This window comes from Bufo bufo, chromosome 5 (assembly GCF_905171765.1).
Source record: "Bufo bufo chromosome 5, aBufBuf1.1, whole genome shotgun sequence".
In the NCBI taxonomy this organism is placed as follows: domain Eukaryota; kingdom Metazoa; phylum Chordata; class Amphibia; order Anura; family Bufonidae; genus Bufo; species Bufo bufo.
The window spans coordinates 394,777,790-394,794,495 of record NC_053393.1 but is presented as its reverse complement, the minus strand read 5'-3'; the positions used below and the strand labels follow the sequence as shown (position 1 = coordinate 394,794,495).

General features: G+C 44.4%; 1 protein-coding gene across 3 annotated transcripts in view; it reads right to left on the bottom strand.

The window, feature by feature from the left end:
* CDKAL1 (CDK5 regulatory subunit associated protein 1 like 1) overlaps positions 1 to 16,706 on the bottom strand; it is a 963,682-nt gene that overhangs the window by 758,818 nt on the left and 188,158 nt on the right. For all 3 annotated transcript variants that reach the window (XM_040432802.1, XM_040432800.1, XM_040432801.1), the window contains one exon: positions 3,743 to 3,839. In XM_040432802.1, coding sequence (XP_040288736.1) covers positions 3,743 to 3,839 — 97 coding nt within the window. The remainder of the gene's footprint in view (positions 1 to 3,742; positions 3,840 to 16,706) is intronic.

Here is a 16,706-nt window from a genome sequence, read left to right as displayed (position 1 = left end):
TCATTACACTGCACTTTGTTCAAGTGAATGGAGCGAGTATTTGTAATTACACTACACTGCCGCTCTACAGGAGAAGACACGTAGTATAAAGATCAGGAAGTGGCATGGAGTGCCGCTGCATCCTCGTCAAACATCCTGGCGATAGGTCATCAATATATATGGCCAGACAACCCCTTTGGTGATTGTGGAGGTCATGTCTTCTGGTGCACCACTCAATCACTCTAAAGGCATGTGCACATGACCACTGGTGTTTTTGCGGCCAACATTTTGGAGAACGGAATGTCCTGCCCTCTATAGAAATGCCCTATCAGGACAAGAATGGGACATCTTTTTGCAGGGACACAGAATGGACATAAGGATGTGGACAGCACACGGTGTGCCTGTTGAAAAACAAATGATGGCCCCACTGAGCACAAAACCAGGATGAATTTTGAATAAATCATCAACAGTCATCTGCAAAGAACCCCCATACCATCACACCTCTTCCTCCATGCTTCATGGTGGGAACTGTACCTGTAGAAACCATCTACTTACCTTTTCTGCATCTCAAACATAATTGTTGGATCATAAAATCTCAGATTTTCACATATTAGACCAAAGTATGGTTTTTATTGGTCTAATGTTCATTCCTTGTGTTTTAGCCCAAGCAATACTCTTTTTGTTCCTCAGTAGTGACTTCCTTGCAGCAATTCAACCATAAGGGTCAGATTTTCACAGTCTGTTGATGTTGGATGTTAGACATTTGGTGTTGAGATGTTTGGTACTTGATCTCGGTGAAACATTTATGTACAGTCGTGGCCAAAAGTTTTGAGAATGACACAAAAATTAGTTTTCACAAAGTTTGCTGCTAAACTGCTTTTAGATCTTTGTTTCAGTTGTTTCTGTGATGTAGTGAAATATAATTACACGCACTTCATACGTTTCAAAGGCTTTTATCGACAATTACATGACATTTATGCAAAGAGTCAGTATTTGCAGTGTTAGCCCTTCTTTTTCAGGACCTCTGCAATTCAACTGGGCATGTTCTCAATCAACTTCTGGGCCAATTCCTGACTGATAGCAACCCATTATTTCATAATCACTTCTTGGAGTTTGTCAGAATTAGTGGGTTTTTGTTTGTCCACCCGCCTCTTAAGGATTGACCACAAGTTCTCAATGGGATTAAGATCTGGGAAGTTTCCAGGCCATGGACCCAAAATGTCAACGTTTTGGTCCCCGAGCCACTTAGTTATCACTTTTGCCTTATGGCACGGTGCTCCATCGTGCTGGAAAATGCATTGTTCTTCACCAAACTGTTGTTGGAAGAAGTTGCTGTTGGAGGGTGTTTTGGTACCATTCCTTATTCATGGCTGTGTTTTTGGGCAAAATTGTGAGTGAGCCCACTCCCTTGGATGAGAAGCAACCCCACACATGAATGGTCTCAGGATGCTTTACTGTTGGCATGACACAGGACTGATGGTAGCGCTCACCTTTTCTTCTCCGGACAAGCCTTTTTCCAGATGCCCCAAACAATCGGAAAGAGGCTTCATCAGAGAATATGACTTTGCCCCAGTCCTCAGCAGTCCATTCACCATACTTTCTGCAGAAGATCAATCTGTCCTGATGTTTTTTTTGGAGAGAAGTGGCTTCATTGCTGCCCTTCTTGACAGCAGGCCATCTTCCAAAAGTCTTTGCCTCACTGCGCGTGCAGATGCGCTCACACCTGCCTGCTTCCATTCCTGAGCAAGCTCTGCACTGGTGGCACTCCGATCCCGCAGCTGAATCCTCTTTAGGAGACTATCCTGGCGCTTGCTGGACTTTCTTGGATGCCCTGAAGCCTTCTTAACAAGAATTGAACCTCTTTCCTTGAAGTTCTTGATGATCCTATAAATTGTTGATTGAGGTGCAATCTTAGTAGCCACAATATCCTTGCCTGTGAAGCCATTTTTATGCAACGCAATAATGGCTGCACGGATTTCTTTGCAGGTCACCATTGTTAACAATGGAAAAACAATGATTTCAAGCATCACCCTCCTTTTAACATGTCAAGTCTGCCATTTTAACCCAATCAGCCTGACATAATGATCTCCAGCCTTGTGCACGTCAACATTGTCACCTGAGTTAACAAGACGATTACGGAAATGATCTTAGCAGGTCCTTTAATGACCGCAATGAAATGCAGTGGAAAGGTTTTTTGGGGATTAAGTTAATTTTCATGGCAAAGAAGGACTATGCAATTCATCGGATCACTCTTCATAACATTCTGGAGTATATGCAAATTGCGATTATAAAAACTTAAGCAGCAACTTTTCCAATTTCCAATATTTATGTAATTCTCAAAACTTTTGGCCACAACTGTAGACTCTAATTTTAGGTGTTAATTTGTTGTTTCTGAGTCTGGTAGCTAATGAACCTATCCTCTCCAGAAGTAGAAACTCTTGGTTTTCCTTTCATGGGCCGGTCCTCCTGAGAGCCAGTTGCTTCATAGCATTTTATGGCTTTCATGACTGCATTTTAGGATACCTTAAAATTCTCAAAATTTACCAGGTTGACTGTCCTCCATGTCTTAAAGTAATGATGGACTGTTGTTGCTCTTAACTACTTGAGTGGTTCTTGCCATAGTGAGAATTAAAACACTAGTACAATATGGCAAAACCTGTATGAAACTGTGCACCAATTCTACCTCTGATCAATACAACGGATTGTTTCAAATACACTATAAAAAGAAACCCTTCCCGCAAACTTGACAAGGCATATTTTTTTAACTGAAAAGGAGTTCAGGTGACTACCTCATAAAGCGGATTTGAGAGAATGCCAAGAATTTGCAAAGCTGTCAAAGCAAAAGGTGGCTACTTTGAAGAATCTAAAAAATAAAACATGCTGGTTTAACACTTTGTTTCATGTCTTCAATCAACCTGTTGGCATTATATTGATATTTGTTTGCTTTATACCATCATATACTATGCATACTAGCCAACATTTGTGAAGAGCATTTTTTCAATCTAATCTTGTGTGTTCTTCTCAAAGAAAAGTCATGGTATAATACAAACCACACTCTGAAAAAAGGTTTGCTGTCTGAACATCCATAACTCGTTATTGCTCCTTTGTCAGAAAGTCCGCATCTTACACAATTCCAACATTATGATTAGGGATGAGCGAATATCATATTTGTAAGTTAGTGTGCGGGTTCGTGGCATTTACTGAATTGCATTATGGGTTCCGTTACTATGGACCATAACGCAAATCCATGACGGAATGCATAACTGAACGCCTTTAGAGGCATTCCGTTATTCATTCCGTCATAATAGAAGTCTATAGCCTGCATAAAGGATCCGTCCAGTTTACATTATGCAGGAGAGGACTCCAGCATAATGTAAACCGGACGGATCAGTTATGCAGGCCATAGACTTTTTTTATGACGGAAAGAATAATGGAATGCCTCTAAAGGCATTCATTTATGCATTCCGTCATGGAATTGTGTTATGGTCCGCGGCAACGGAATCCATAACGCAATTCAGTAAATACCACAGCACGAACTTCAAAAAATATAAAATTCGCTCATCCCCAATTAGGATGCCTGATTAAACACCTGCTGACAAAATTGGAACTTTCTGAATAATTGCTGCCCTTAGGTACAATATAATATATAGGATCATAACTTACATTATTTTAAGGTACAGTTTACGCTATGAATCCATAAGACATTATGCAAGTCAATTATCAATGTGCTGCAGAGGACCAGTACACAATTCAGTCATCTTACCCCAATTATACTAAGGCCTTTCAAGTAGTCTTGCTTTGGTTGAGCCTGAGGAACACATCCAGCCAGAACAACTTTTTTATTCTCTTCTTGTGCTTTTCTAAAACATAAAAAATATAGTTATAGAACATGAAGTAACATTCTAGATTTATCAATTTTACATGGAATTTAGAGCCATCTCCAGTAAAACCAATCTGGTCTTGCTTTTAATTACATAATGTTTTATTGGTTGATCAAGATAAATTCAGAGTTCTGCTGGGTTCCTGTTACTATAGAGCAATGCATTGTGGGGGCTCATACGACAGCTTAGATCTATGTTGTATGGACCCACTGAGTTTTGGCATGTTTGGCCAACCATTTACTGTGTATGATGGCCTCCCAACTCTCCCCTGACATCAGATGAGGCACTGCACTTCAACTGGCCGATCCTTTTGCTCTCAGGAGATATGCTGCTGTCAAGAATGTCTATGTATAGATGGATGGTTAGACATGGGTGTCATCCAAACAATTGCTCAGCCAACAGTTACTTGATGTGGCTGCCCTGCTTTACACATTTGGCAGAAGGTAACCTTCAGATCTTCTGACCCTGCCTGATCCTCTGCCAATTCTGTGAGGTTAGGCTACTTTCACATCTGCCTCAGCGTTTGTGGCAGCCTGTTCTGGCAGAGAACAGCCAGCTGAAATTCTACAAATCCAGCGTGGCCAGATGCAAACGGAATGCCCCCTGGCGCCATTAAGTATAATGGGGTCCGGTGGAAATCTCACCACATTTCGGCAAAACTGCTGAGAATCGGCCGGAAACAATCCACTACATGCTGTGGTTAGTGTCTGGCCGATTGTCTGCCGTTTTGCCGGATCAGGTGGCCAGATCTCCATGCCACAGATGTGAAAGTAGCCTTAGTCATAAGGTAGGTCACTGGTTTTACAATGTCCTTGGACCTGGCAAATTTGTTCCTCCTTTACGGTGTGATCTCAAAATTTATAATAAGTCCCTTATTTGCCCCTTCGTCATAGTTATGCTTGTGTGTATCTATCTTTAAAGGAAACAACGGGATCTTCCTTCTCTTTCCCTTTAGTTTTCCAAGGCGAGTGATTATGTTTATGGAGGAACCAACATCTTCTGCATGGAACACTACTGCCTCATTCGACACCACTGGATTGCCCTATGCTACAATGCGGACTATCAGTATCTTCTTAAATGGTTCTAAAATGGCCCCTGCTTCCAAGTCCTTCATATGCCCTTATTCATATAACACTTCCTGATCCCACCAATTTTTTTCTCCTTGTCCTTCTTATTTTTCCATATATTGACACTCTACAATCTTTCATGGCTTTTCCCTGTTGGCCCAGCCACGCTGCCCTTGAACTTTCCCATTTAATGTGCTTGAATCACCCTCCATCCCCAACCTCTCTCACCTACAGGGTGCTCCCCCATCCTCTGTATCTTTACTATTTGGTTGATATGGCTTGGCTTATATCCCAGACAATTATGCTGCACGGCTCATTTTCAAAACATATTTGCACTGTCTGTTCAAGGAACAGATGGGCAGCTAAGAACTTTTTACAGGGGAACTTCAAGGATGGTGTTTCAAAGTACATATCGATCTGAGATCATGGAACCCAAAACTAATATATTGTGATTGTTCATTTTGCCTCCTTTGCTGGCTTGATTCATTTTTCCATTACATTATATGCTGCTCATTTCCATAGTTCCGACCACCCTTCAATCCAGCAGCGATGGCCGTACTTGCACACTATAGGAAAAAGTACAAGCCTATGTGTACTCCCATGGTTCCAGCCACCAGAGATGCCAATGTTTTTTCCTATGGTGTGCAAGCACGGCCACCACTGATAGATTGCAGGGTGGTCGTAACCATGGAAACTAGCAGTGTATAATGTGATGAAAAAAGTATTCCAGCCAGCAAAGGAAGCAATATGGATAATACCAATACATTAGTAAGTGCCTGTTATGTTAAAGAATAATAAATAAAAAAAAAGCATCAAATAGGTACAGATCCCGATTAAAGCCTGTAGGAGGCAAGAAGCAAGATAAGGACAATGCATATCCCCAGTGGAAACAAAGGCCCACATTCACCAATACATTTTTGTGACTGTCTAAGTCTGGAATCAGCCAACTTTGGCACTCCAGCTGCTGTGAAACTACAACTCCCAGCATGCACACTTTCTTGGCTGTTCTTATAACTCCCAAAGAAGTGAAAGGAGGATTATGGGAGTTGTACCTTTCAGAACAGCTGGAGTGCCAGTGGTTGCTGATCCCTGGTCTAACAGTTAGTGATGTGCACCAAATTTATAAAAATATGCACATCTCTTAAAATTGGCACAGTTTTAACAAACTTGATTGGTGAAATGAAGTGCCTTGTATTAACTTCCTCCACATAATAAATGCTGTTTGCTGAAGTGAGACAAACCCTTTAAAAAAAAGAACTGGAAAAACTGCATGCAGTTTTGCCATGTTTTTGGATAACACTGCGGCTTTTATAGATTAAACACTAGTGATTTACAAATTTCCCCAGTCACACTGAAAACCGCAGCAAAAATGTGGTTTTTGACACCCTTAGTATATTGCCTGTTTAATTTTCAACTGCATAGTGTGCAAGGAACTTTAAAGAGCATCTGTCAGCAGATTTGTATCTATGAAGCTGGGTGACCTGTTGCATGTTCGCTTGCACGGCGCTGGGCTTGGTCAGCAGAGAGAAGGCTACGGAACTCCCAGGAGCACAGATGCTTTCTCAAATAGCTGATTGGCGGGGGTCCTGGTTGCCTGACCCGCACAGATCAAACAATGATGACCTGTCAGCAGTAAAAATATCTCGGAAACCCCCGTTAATACTTAACTAGTTTTTTTTAATAAAAATAATGCTCCATAATAACCTTTTGTCAATACAGCTCCTATGTACCTGCCTCATGGACACTTGTCCTTTTCTCAACATCTTCTAGCTGGCAAGATGTAATCATAAAACTGCGGCTCAAACGGTGGGGAAACTGTTACAACCTCGCCACCTAGTGGCCACCCAGGGAAAAGTAAACTAATGTCAATGCCAAAAGGTTCAGTTCTACACAATCATATCGCTTAGGTTCACTCTAGGCCACAGTTAAAATTTATTATGCATTAAAGTACTGCATAAAAAAAAAAAAGCCATTATGTCCAATGTTATTAAAGGAAACAAAACAAAAGCATGGACTGGAGCCAGAACTAAGTGAAGCGCTGCTCAGATTAATGCAGTTCATGTCTGGGATCTGCTTCTCCAACTGGTCAAGACATCTTAGGACACAGCACAAGCTGTACAGAACAAGCACTGCTTTATTTCACTTGGATGCTTAGAACTGCCATTGCACTCTAATCATTGTGTTACATTTTGTTCAATTGGCGCGTAACCTATAGGAGAAAAAATATTTACCGAACGCCTTGTAATTCTACTAATACAGTCTAAAGTCTGGCATAGAAAATAGAGAAAAAAAAAAAAAAAAAGGATAGGAGGAAAGGATATGAAGTGCCACCTGTTGGACAAATGATACTACACCAATGAGAATAATTAGGCTCTATTTAGTGGACATCTGTTGTACAGGCTGAAAAGGTTTCTGGCAATGCATCACTATACTGTTATTTTAACAGTTAGTGTTTTCTATGACCGTTCTCATTTTAGAGGCAGGACATTTTTTACACAGTCAATGGATGACGATGGGAGTCAATGGGTGACATAAGCAGTTATATAGCATGCAGATAAAGGGGTTTCTGAGACTTAGGGCTCTTTCACACTTGCGTTGTCCGGATCCGGCGGGTACTCCATTTGCCGGAATTACACGCCGGATCCGGAAAAACGCAAGTGAACTGAAAGCATTTGAAGACGGATCCGTTATTGACGCTATTAAAGTCCTGGCTGCCATAGTAGTAGTGGGGAGCGGGGGAGCAGTATACTTACAGTCCGTGCGGCTCCCGGGGCGCTCCAGAATGATGTCAGAGCGCCCCATGCGCATGTATGACGTGTCCATGCGATCACGTCATCCATGCGTGTGGGGCGCCCTGACGTCACTCTGGAGCGCCCGGGGAGCCGCACGGACGGTAAGTATACTGCTCCCCCGCTCCCCACTACACTTTACCATGGCTGCCAGGACTTTAGCGTTTTGGCAGCCATAGTAACCACTCTGAAAAAGCTAAACGTCAGATCCGGCGATGCGCCAAAACGACGTTTAGCTTAAGGCCGGATCCGGATTAATGCCTTACAATGGGCATTAATTCCGGATCCGGCCTTGCGGCAAGTGTTCAGGATTTTTGGCCGGAGCAAAAAGCGCAGCATGCTGCGGTATTTTCTCCGGCCAAAAAAACGTTCCGATCCGGAACTGAAGACATCCTGAACGGATTTCTCTCCATTCAGAATGCATTAGGATAAAACTGATCAGGATTCTTCCGGCATAGAGCCCCGACGACTGAACTCTATGCCGGAAGACAAGAACGCAAGTGTGAAAGAGCCCTAAGGCCTCATGCACACAACCGTAGTTCTGGTCCGCATCAGAGCCACAGTTTTTGCGGCTCGGGTGCGGACCCATTCACTTCAATTGGGCCGCAAAAGATGCGGACAGCACTCCGTGTGCTGTCCACATCCGTTGCTCCGTTCCGTGGCCCCGCTAAAAAAATATAACATGTCCTATTCTTGTCCGTTTTGTGGACAAGAATAGGCATTTCTACAATGGGCCGCCCGTTCCGCAAATTGCGGAAGGCACACAGGCGGCTAACATTTTTTTGTAGATCCGCAATTTGCCTAATACTAATGACCTATCCTCAGGGCACGTCATCAGTTTGTTATCGGTGGAGGTCTGACACCAGTAACCCCGCAGATCACCTGCTCGAGAAGGCTGTGGCACTCACAGTGGCGCCGTGGCCTTCTCTCAGCTTTTCCTAGGCCAGTGACGACACATTCACCAATCACATGACCTAGGTGCAGCTCAGTCCCATTGAAGTGAAAGGGGCTGAGGAGTGGTACCAAGCACAGCGATTATACAATGTACGGCGCTATGCTTGGGGCGCACAGAGAAGGCCGAGCGCCACTGCCTTCTCACTTCTCATACAGCTGATCGGGTCATCAACATTAAAGTCTTGGAAAACCCTTTTAAACTCTTCAGAGGCATCTCTCAGAGTATTTCCCAACATATAAATCAAACAGGTTCACCACTGTGGCAGAGCGTAACACACAACTGTTAGGTTTTCCCAGCTGCCTTTGCACAACTAAGATTTTCAGGATTTTCTTTGTGTAACAATCTGTAAGTCCCATTTGTTTTGTATCGTGACACAGAAGAGGACAATTGTGAAGGTGATGAATTTTCAGTGGTAATACAGATCTAAATCTGGAAGGTGGAAGTCCTTGCAGGTGCTTTGCTATTGAGAAAAAATAATTAGAAAGCCTGGCATGTCTGCTTTGAGTCTGTCTTCTAGTGGCAGCAGCTTTACCCATGGTCACGAGTGAGAAAGTACATTAACTTGACGACTGTCCATCTTTTGACAGCAGGCAATACAGTTCCTCAAACTTCAGTAACGACTTTTGGCATTGCTGCAGAAGATTGGGGATAGGCCTCTTGCACACGGCCGTAGTGCTCCCATGGCTGTATTGCGGGCCGCATACGGCGGTTCCACAATACACGGGGCATCAGCCACGTTCATTCCGCATCAAGGATGAACCCATTCACTTGAATGTGTCCGCAAATCTGAAGATGCGGTGCGTAACGGAAGCACAGAATGAAACCCCACGACAGCACTACGGAGTGCTTCCGTTGCGCAAAAAAAACGGAACTCTTTCTATCTTTTTGTGGAACGGATAAATCGCGGACCCCATTCAAGTGAATGGGTCCGTGGTCCGCATGCGGCTTACCCAGTCGGTGCCCATGCACTGCGGAATGCACAGAGCCCTTACGTTCGTGGGTAAGAGGCCTTAGTACTAACAGCTTCATTTCTCTTAACAGGTCCTTGCTGCACAGCCATTGCCCAGGACAGTGGCATGACTTCCCCCTATGATTGGGTCACCAGGTTTCCTAGTGACCTGACAGAAGACGGAGGAGATATCTGCAGCCAGCACTGAAGACCTACAAAGTGCTGTCTGCTCAGTGGTCACTAAACTAACTTTATTGCTAAAATTAGTGAAAAATCTGTTTAACAAGAAAGGCAGCTTGCTTACTGAAGGATCTCATATCTCCCCATAGAGGGTTGTGGAGAGGGGAAGGGGTCTTCCTTGATTTTTGGAGGATCCACGGACATGAAACAAAAGTCGTTTTGGTGTCCGCCTGGCCGTGCGGAGCCAAACGGATCCGTCCTGAATTACAATGCAAGTCAATGGGGACGGATCCGTTTGACGTTGACACAATATGGTGCCATTTCAAACGGATCCGTCCCCATTGACTTTCAATGTAAAGTCTGGAGTCCCTTTTATACCATCAGATCGGAGTTTTCTCCAATCCGATGGTATATTTTAACTTGAAGCGTCCCCATCACCATGGGAACGCCTCTATGTTAGAATATACTGTCGGATATGAGTTAGATCGTGAAACCTCATTTCCGACAGTATATTCTAACACAGAGGCGTTCCCATGGTGATGGGGACGCTTCTAGTTAGAATATACTACAAACTGTGTACATGACTGCCCCCTGCTGCCTAGCAGCATCCGATCTCTTACAGGGGGCCGTGATCAGCACAATTAACCCCTCAGGTGCCGCACCTGAAGGGGTTAATTGTACTATCATATCCCCCTGTAAGAGATCAGGGCTGCCAGGCAGCAGGGGGCAGACCCTCCCCCCCCCCCCTCCTCCCCAGTTTGAATATCATTGGTGGCCAGTGCGGCCCCCCCCCTTCCTCCCTCTATTGTAATAATTCGTTGGTGGCACAGTGTGCGCCCACCCCCCCCCCTTCCTCCCTCTATTGTAATAAATCGTTGGTGGCATAGTGTGCCCCCCCCTTCCTCCCTCTATTGTAATAATTCGTTGGTGGCACAGTGTGCGCCCCCCCCCCTTCCTCCCTCTATTGTAATAAATCGTTGGTGGCACAGTGTGCCCCCCCCTTCCTCCCTCTATTGTAATAATTCGTTGGTGGCACAGTGTGCGCCCCCCCCCCCCCTTCCTCCCTCTATTGTAATAAATCGTTGGTGGCACAGTGTGCGCCCCCCATTGGCCCCCCCTCCCTCTATAGCATTAACAACATTGGTGGCCAGTGTGCGGCCTCCCATCTCCCCCCCCCGATCATTGGTGGCAGCGGGTTACTAGCAATAGTAAAAGATTCATACTTACCTGGGAGCTGCGATGTTAGTGTCCGGGCGGGAGCTCCTCCTACTAGTAAGTGACAGTTCATTTAGCAATGCGCCACACAGACCTGTCACTTACCAGTAGGTGGAGCTCCCGGCCGGACACGAACATCGCAGCAGCAGCCAGCAGCAGGTAAGTATGAATCTTGTACTATTGCTAAGTAACCATGGCAACCAGGACTGTAGTAGCGTCCCGGTTGCCATGGTTACCGATCGGAGCCCCAGCGATTAAACTGGGACTCCGATCGGAACTCCGCTGCCACCAATGATGGGGGGGAGGGGAGGGGGGGGAGGAGATGGGAGGCCGCACACTGGCCACCAATGTTGTTAATGCTATAGAGGGAGGGGGGGCCGATGGGGGGCGCACACTGTGCCACCAACTAATTATTACAATAGAGGGAGGGAGGGGGGGGGGCTGCCTGGCAGCCCTGATCTCTTACAGGGGGCCGTGATCAGCACAATTAACCCCTTCAGGTGCCGCACCTGAAGGGGTTAATTGTGCTGATCACGGCCCCCTGTAAGAGATCGGATGCTGCCAGGCAGCAGGGGGCAGTCTTGTACACAGTTTGTAGTGTATTCTAACTAGAAGCGTCCCCATCACCATGGGAACGCTTCTGTGTTAGAATATACTGTCGGTTCTGAGTTTTCACGAAGTGAAAACTCAGCTTTGAAAAAGCTTTTATGCAGACGGATCTTCGGATCCGTCTGTATAAAAACTAACCTACGGCCACGGATCACGGACACGGATGCCAATCTTGTGTGCATCCGTGTTCTTTCACGGACCCATTGACTTGAATGGGTCCGTGAACCGTTGGCCGTGAAAAAAAATAGGACAGGTCATATTTTTTTCACGGCCAGGAAACACGGCTCACGGATGCGGCTGCCAAACGGTGCATTTTCCGTTTTTTCCACGGACCCATTGAAAGTCAATGGGTCAGCGAAAAAAAACAGAAAACGGCACAACGGCCACGGATGCACACAACGGTCGTGTGCATGAGGCCTTATACTCTTCAGTACTGTTCTATAATGTGCTATATAGTGGTTCAGAGTGAACCCAAGCCATTCTGAGATTGTTTTCTCGTGACACATTGTACTTCATGACAGTCAGAAATTGGAGTCAATATATTTCACCTTTATGAAAAAAATCTAAAAACATTTTGAAAAATTAGCAATTTTCCAAATTTCATTTTTTCTGCTTTTAAAACAAAGGAATACCTCAAAAATATTTATTACTTAACATTCCCCATATATGTCTACTTTATGTTGACATTTTTAGAGATGAGCGAATTTCATATTTTGAAATTCATTGACACTTCGTTTGTCAGTAAAAAAAGTCCTCCCCCGCATAACGGAAACAGGACGGATCCGTTTTGCAGGCCATAAACTTATATTATGACGGAATGAATAACGGAATGCCTCTAAAGGCATTCAGTCATAGAATTGCGTTATGGTCCGTGGTAATGGAATCCATAACGCAATTAACCTTTTACAGAAACGCTCATCTCTAATCATTTTGTAAATGTAATTAAATTTTGTTAGGATGTTAGAAGGCTTAGAATTTTAGAAACCATTCTTAAAATTTTTAAGAAAAATTTCCAAAACCAACTTTTTAAGGACCAGTTCAGGTCTGAAGTCACTTTCTGGGGCTTACATAGTGGAAACCCCCCATAAATTACCCCATTGTAGAAACTACACAGCTTAAGTTACTCAAAACTGATTTTACAAACTTTGCTAACCCTTTAGATGTTCTACAAGAATAAAGGAAAATGGAGATTAAATTTCTAAATTTCACTTGTTTAGCAGATTTTCTATTTTAATCTATTTTTTCAGGGGTAACAGCCAAACAAAACTCAATATTTATTACCCTGATTCTGCGGTTTACAGAAACACCCCACATGTGGTTGTAAACTGATGTAAGGGCACACGGCCGGGCACAGAAGAAAAGGAGCCCTGTATGGTTTTTGGAGGGCAGATTTTGCTGGACTGGTTTTTAGATGCCATGTCCCATTTGAAGCCCCCCTGATGCACCCTTACAGTAGAATCTTCCAAAAAGTGACCCCATTTTGGAAACTACGAAATAAGGTGCCAGTCTTATTGGTACATATGATTTTTAATTGCTCTATATTACGTTTTTTGTGAGGCAAGGTAACCCAAAAAATTGCTGTTTTGGCACAGTTTTTATATTTTACAACATTCATCTGACAGATTAGATTATTCAAGTTTTACACAATAATAGTTAGAGATCCATAGCTTTTTTATTTTTTTGACAGATTGTCTTAGGTAGGGTCTCCTTTTTTGCGTGATGAGGTGACGGTTGGATCGGTACTATTTTGGGGGGCATACGACTTTTTGATCGCTTGGTGTTGCACTTTATGTTGATGTTAGATGACAAATAGCTTTTTTGGCAGTTTTTATTTTTTTATTTTTACAGTGTTCACCCAAGGGGTTAGGGTCATGTGATATTTTTATAGAGCTGGTTGTTAAGGATGCGGTGATACCTAATATCTATACTTTATTTCACTTTAAGACAATAGCATTTTTTAAACCAAAAAAAAATAAAAATAAAATGTTTTAGTGTCTCCACTAAAGTTTTAGGTTCTATCAGGGACTGCCAGGCCCCTGCAGTGACTGGGCACACACCGCTCCAGTGCCCGCCCAATCACCATGACGTAAATGCGGCAAGTCACTTGCTACCAGGTGCGTTGCAAGGGTCTGAAGACATCCAGGGCACGAGCCCACGTGAAGCCACGCCCCCACCCCATGAAGCCACACCCTCATCGCCACCGGGGGGGGGGCCTTCACAGTAGTTATTAACCCCTTTCAGTGAATGGGGGACTGCTGAATGGGGTTAATAACTACAGTGAAGGGCCTAGCCATCTGGGCAACCCCACAGATCCTCCATAATAGTGCCATCCACAGATCCCCCTCCGGCCGCTCAGAGTATACATTTATAAACTGTAATCCGTATCCTGCAGTAACTAACTTTAAATTAGTGCTCATCTCTTTACTACCTTACACTCAGCTCCATACAGTAACAGGCAGTGCGGGTGGCAGCGCTCACTCACTGACGTCACGCGCCTGCGCCGCCTAGTGGGAGGAGCAGGCGCGTGATGTCAGTGAGTGAGCACCGCCCGCACTGCCTGTTACTGTCTGGAGCTGAGTGTAAGGTAGTAAAGAGATGAGCACTGATTTAAAGTTAAAGTTACTGCAGGATACGGATTACAGTTTATAAATGTATACCCCTGTGAGCGGCGGGGCCGGTGTAGAGTAGCGCAGGAGAGTCAGAGCGGAGAGCACTGTGACTTCTATTGCGGCCAGAGCGGCGCCCCTGCCGGCCCTGTATTCAGGGAACTGGACAAAACATCTGGGGCTCCAGCCCCGAATGTTTTGACTTAACGATGCCCCTGCTTGCCACCATGACGTACTATTACATCATATGTTGGGAAGGGGTTAAAAACAAGGCCTCATACAGTCATGTCAATGAAAAAAAATAAAAAAAAGGTTGCTGAAATGCACTTAAGCCCCTTCTGGCCTGGTTAGCTATTTGATACCAACATAGCCCCAAGTGTCCAAGATCTAACAGTATTATCCTGGATTACAGGATTCCTTTTCTTCATATGTTCCAAAAGATCCTAAAACACATGTGTATGGTATCATAAGCATAAAAAGCTACAGTAGATGAAAAAAAAAAACAGGCAGCAGACTGAGACCCAGCATAAGACTGTGGAAAGAATGACAGAAGCAGTGTTTACTTTCTCCAAACCCTGTTACTCCGCCTCTGTAGAAACATTGCAAAATCAAGAAAGCGCTGCGCTCACATGTTTCTACTACAAACACAATAATAACTGCAAGTATTCCTGTCATGCATCATCCGGCCGACACGCAACCTTTCTACATCCAGCTCGACAACAAACCATGTGCATTTCACAGCAAGAAACTTCTCTTTTTCCTTTCTTGTAGCATACTTCCTAATATATAGCGCCTTTACAGCACAATGCTGGGAGGAAGCATGAAGGGTACACTGTGCTCATTGCTTCCGTCTTTCCTTCCATTTGACAAGATGCATAATGATTGATGCGAGATGTTTAGGATAGCCCATTGATCTTTGATCTGCTAGGACCCTCCCTCCCAAAGGCCACCGCAGTAAGGCCTCTTTCACACGAGCGAGTTTTTCTCGTGGGTGCAATGCGTGACGTGAACGCTTACCACCCACACTGAATATTGACCCATTTATTTCAAGTTCTGCATTGCGTGAAAAACGCAGCATGTTCTATATTCTGCGTTTTTCACGCAGCCCTGGCCCCATAGAAGTGAATTGGGCTTCAGTGAAAAACGCATTGCGTCCGGAAGTGCGGATGCAATGCGCTTTTCACTGATGGTTGCTAAGAAATGTTGTTTGTAGACCTTCCGTTTTTTATCACACGCGTGAAAAACACATCAAAACGCATTGCACCCGTGCGGAAAAAACTGAACGCAATCGCAGACAAAACTGACTGAACTTGCTTGCAAAATGGTGCGAGTTTCACTGAACGCACCCTGACTACATCCGGAGCCAATTCTCCACGCTCGTGTGAAAGAGGCCTAAGGCTGGGTTCACATGGGCGTCACGTTTTGGCTCAGGATGCGTCCCGGGCTCATTGCGGCAAACCCGCACAAGTAGGTACGCAATTGCAGTCCGTTTTGACTGCGATTGCGTTCCGTTCAGTTTTTATCACGCGGGTGCAATGCGTTTTGAACGAGCGTGATAAAAAACGGAATGTGGTACCCAGACCAGAACTTCTTCACTAAAGTTCAGGTTTGGGTTCAAGGTTGTGTAGATGTAATTATTTTCCCTTATAACATGGTCTTTAATACAGAATGCTTAGTAGAAGGTCAATTGAGGGTTAAAAAAATAATAATAATTAACTCACCTCCTCCAATTGATCGCGTAGCTGCCGGTCTCCTGTTCTTTCTTCAGGACCTGTGGTGACGTCATTAAGCTCATCACATGGTCCAATCACATGGTCCATCACCACGGTGATGGACCATGTGATGTGACGTCACCACAGGTCCTTTAGCCGGCAGCTCATGATTAAAGTAGTAAGAGATCGGCAACTACGCGATCAATTGGAGGAGAGTTATTAAAATTTTATTTTTAACCCTTACTTGACCTTCTACTAAGCATTCTGTATTAAAGAATGCTATTATTTTCCATTATAACCATGTTATAAGGGAAAATAATACAGTGAATAGACTTTCATCTTAGCAACCATGCGTGAAAATCGCACCACATCCGCACTTGCTTGCGGATGCTTGCGATTTTCACGCAGCCCCATTTACTTCTATGGGGCCTGCGTTGCGTAAAAATGCACAGTATAGAGCATGCTGCGATTTTAACGCAACGCACAAGTGATGCGTGAAAATCACCGCTCATGTGCACAGCCCCATAGAAATGAATGGGTCCGGATTCAGTGCGGGTGCAATGCGTTCCTCACGCATTGCACCTGCACTGAAATCTCGCCCGTGTGAACCCAGCCTAAGGCCTCTTTCACACCAGCATCCCGGATTTGCTCCAGATGCATCGCGTGTGCATTGCGGGAAACTCGTGCACGTACAATTTCAGTCAGTTTTGACTGCGTTGTTCAGTTTTTATTGCGCGGGTGCAATGCGTTTTGCACGCGCGTGA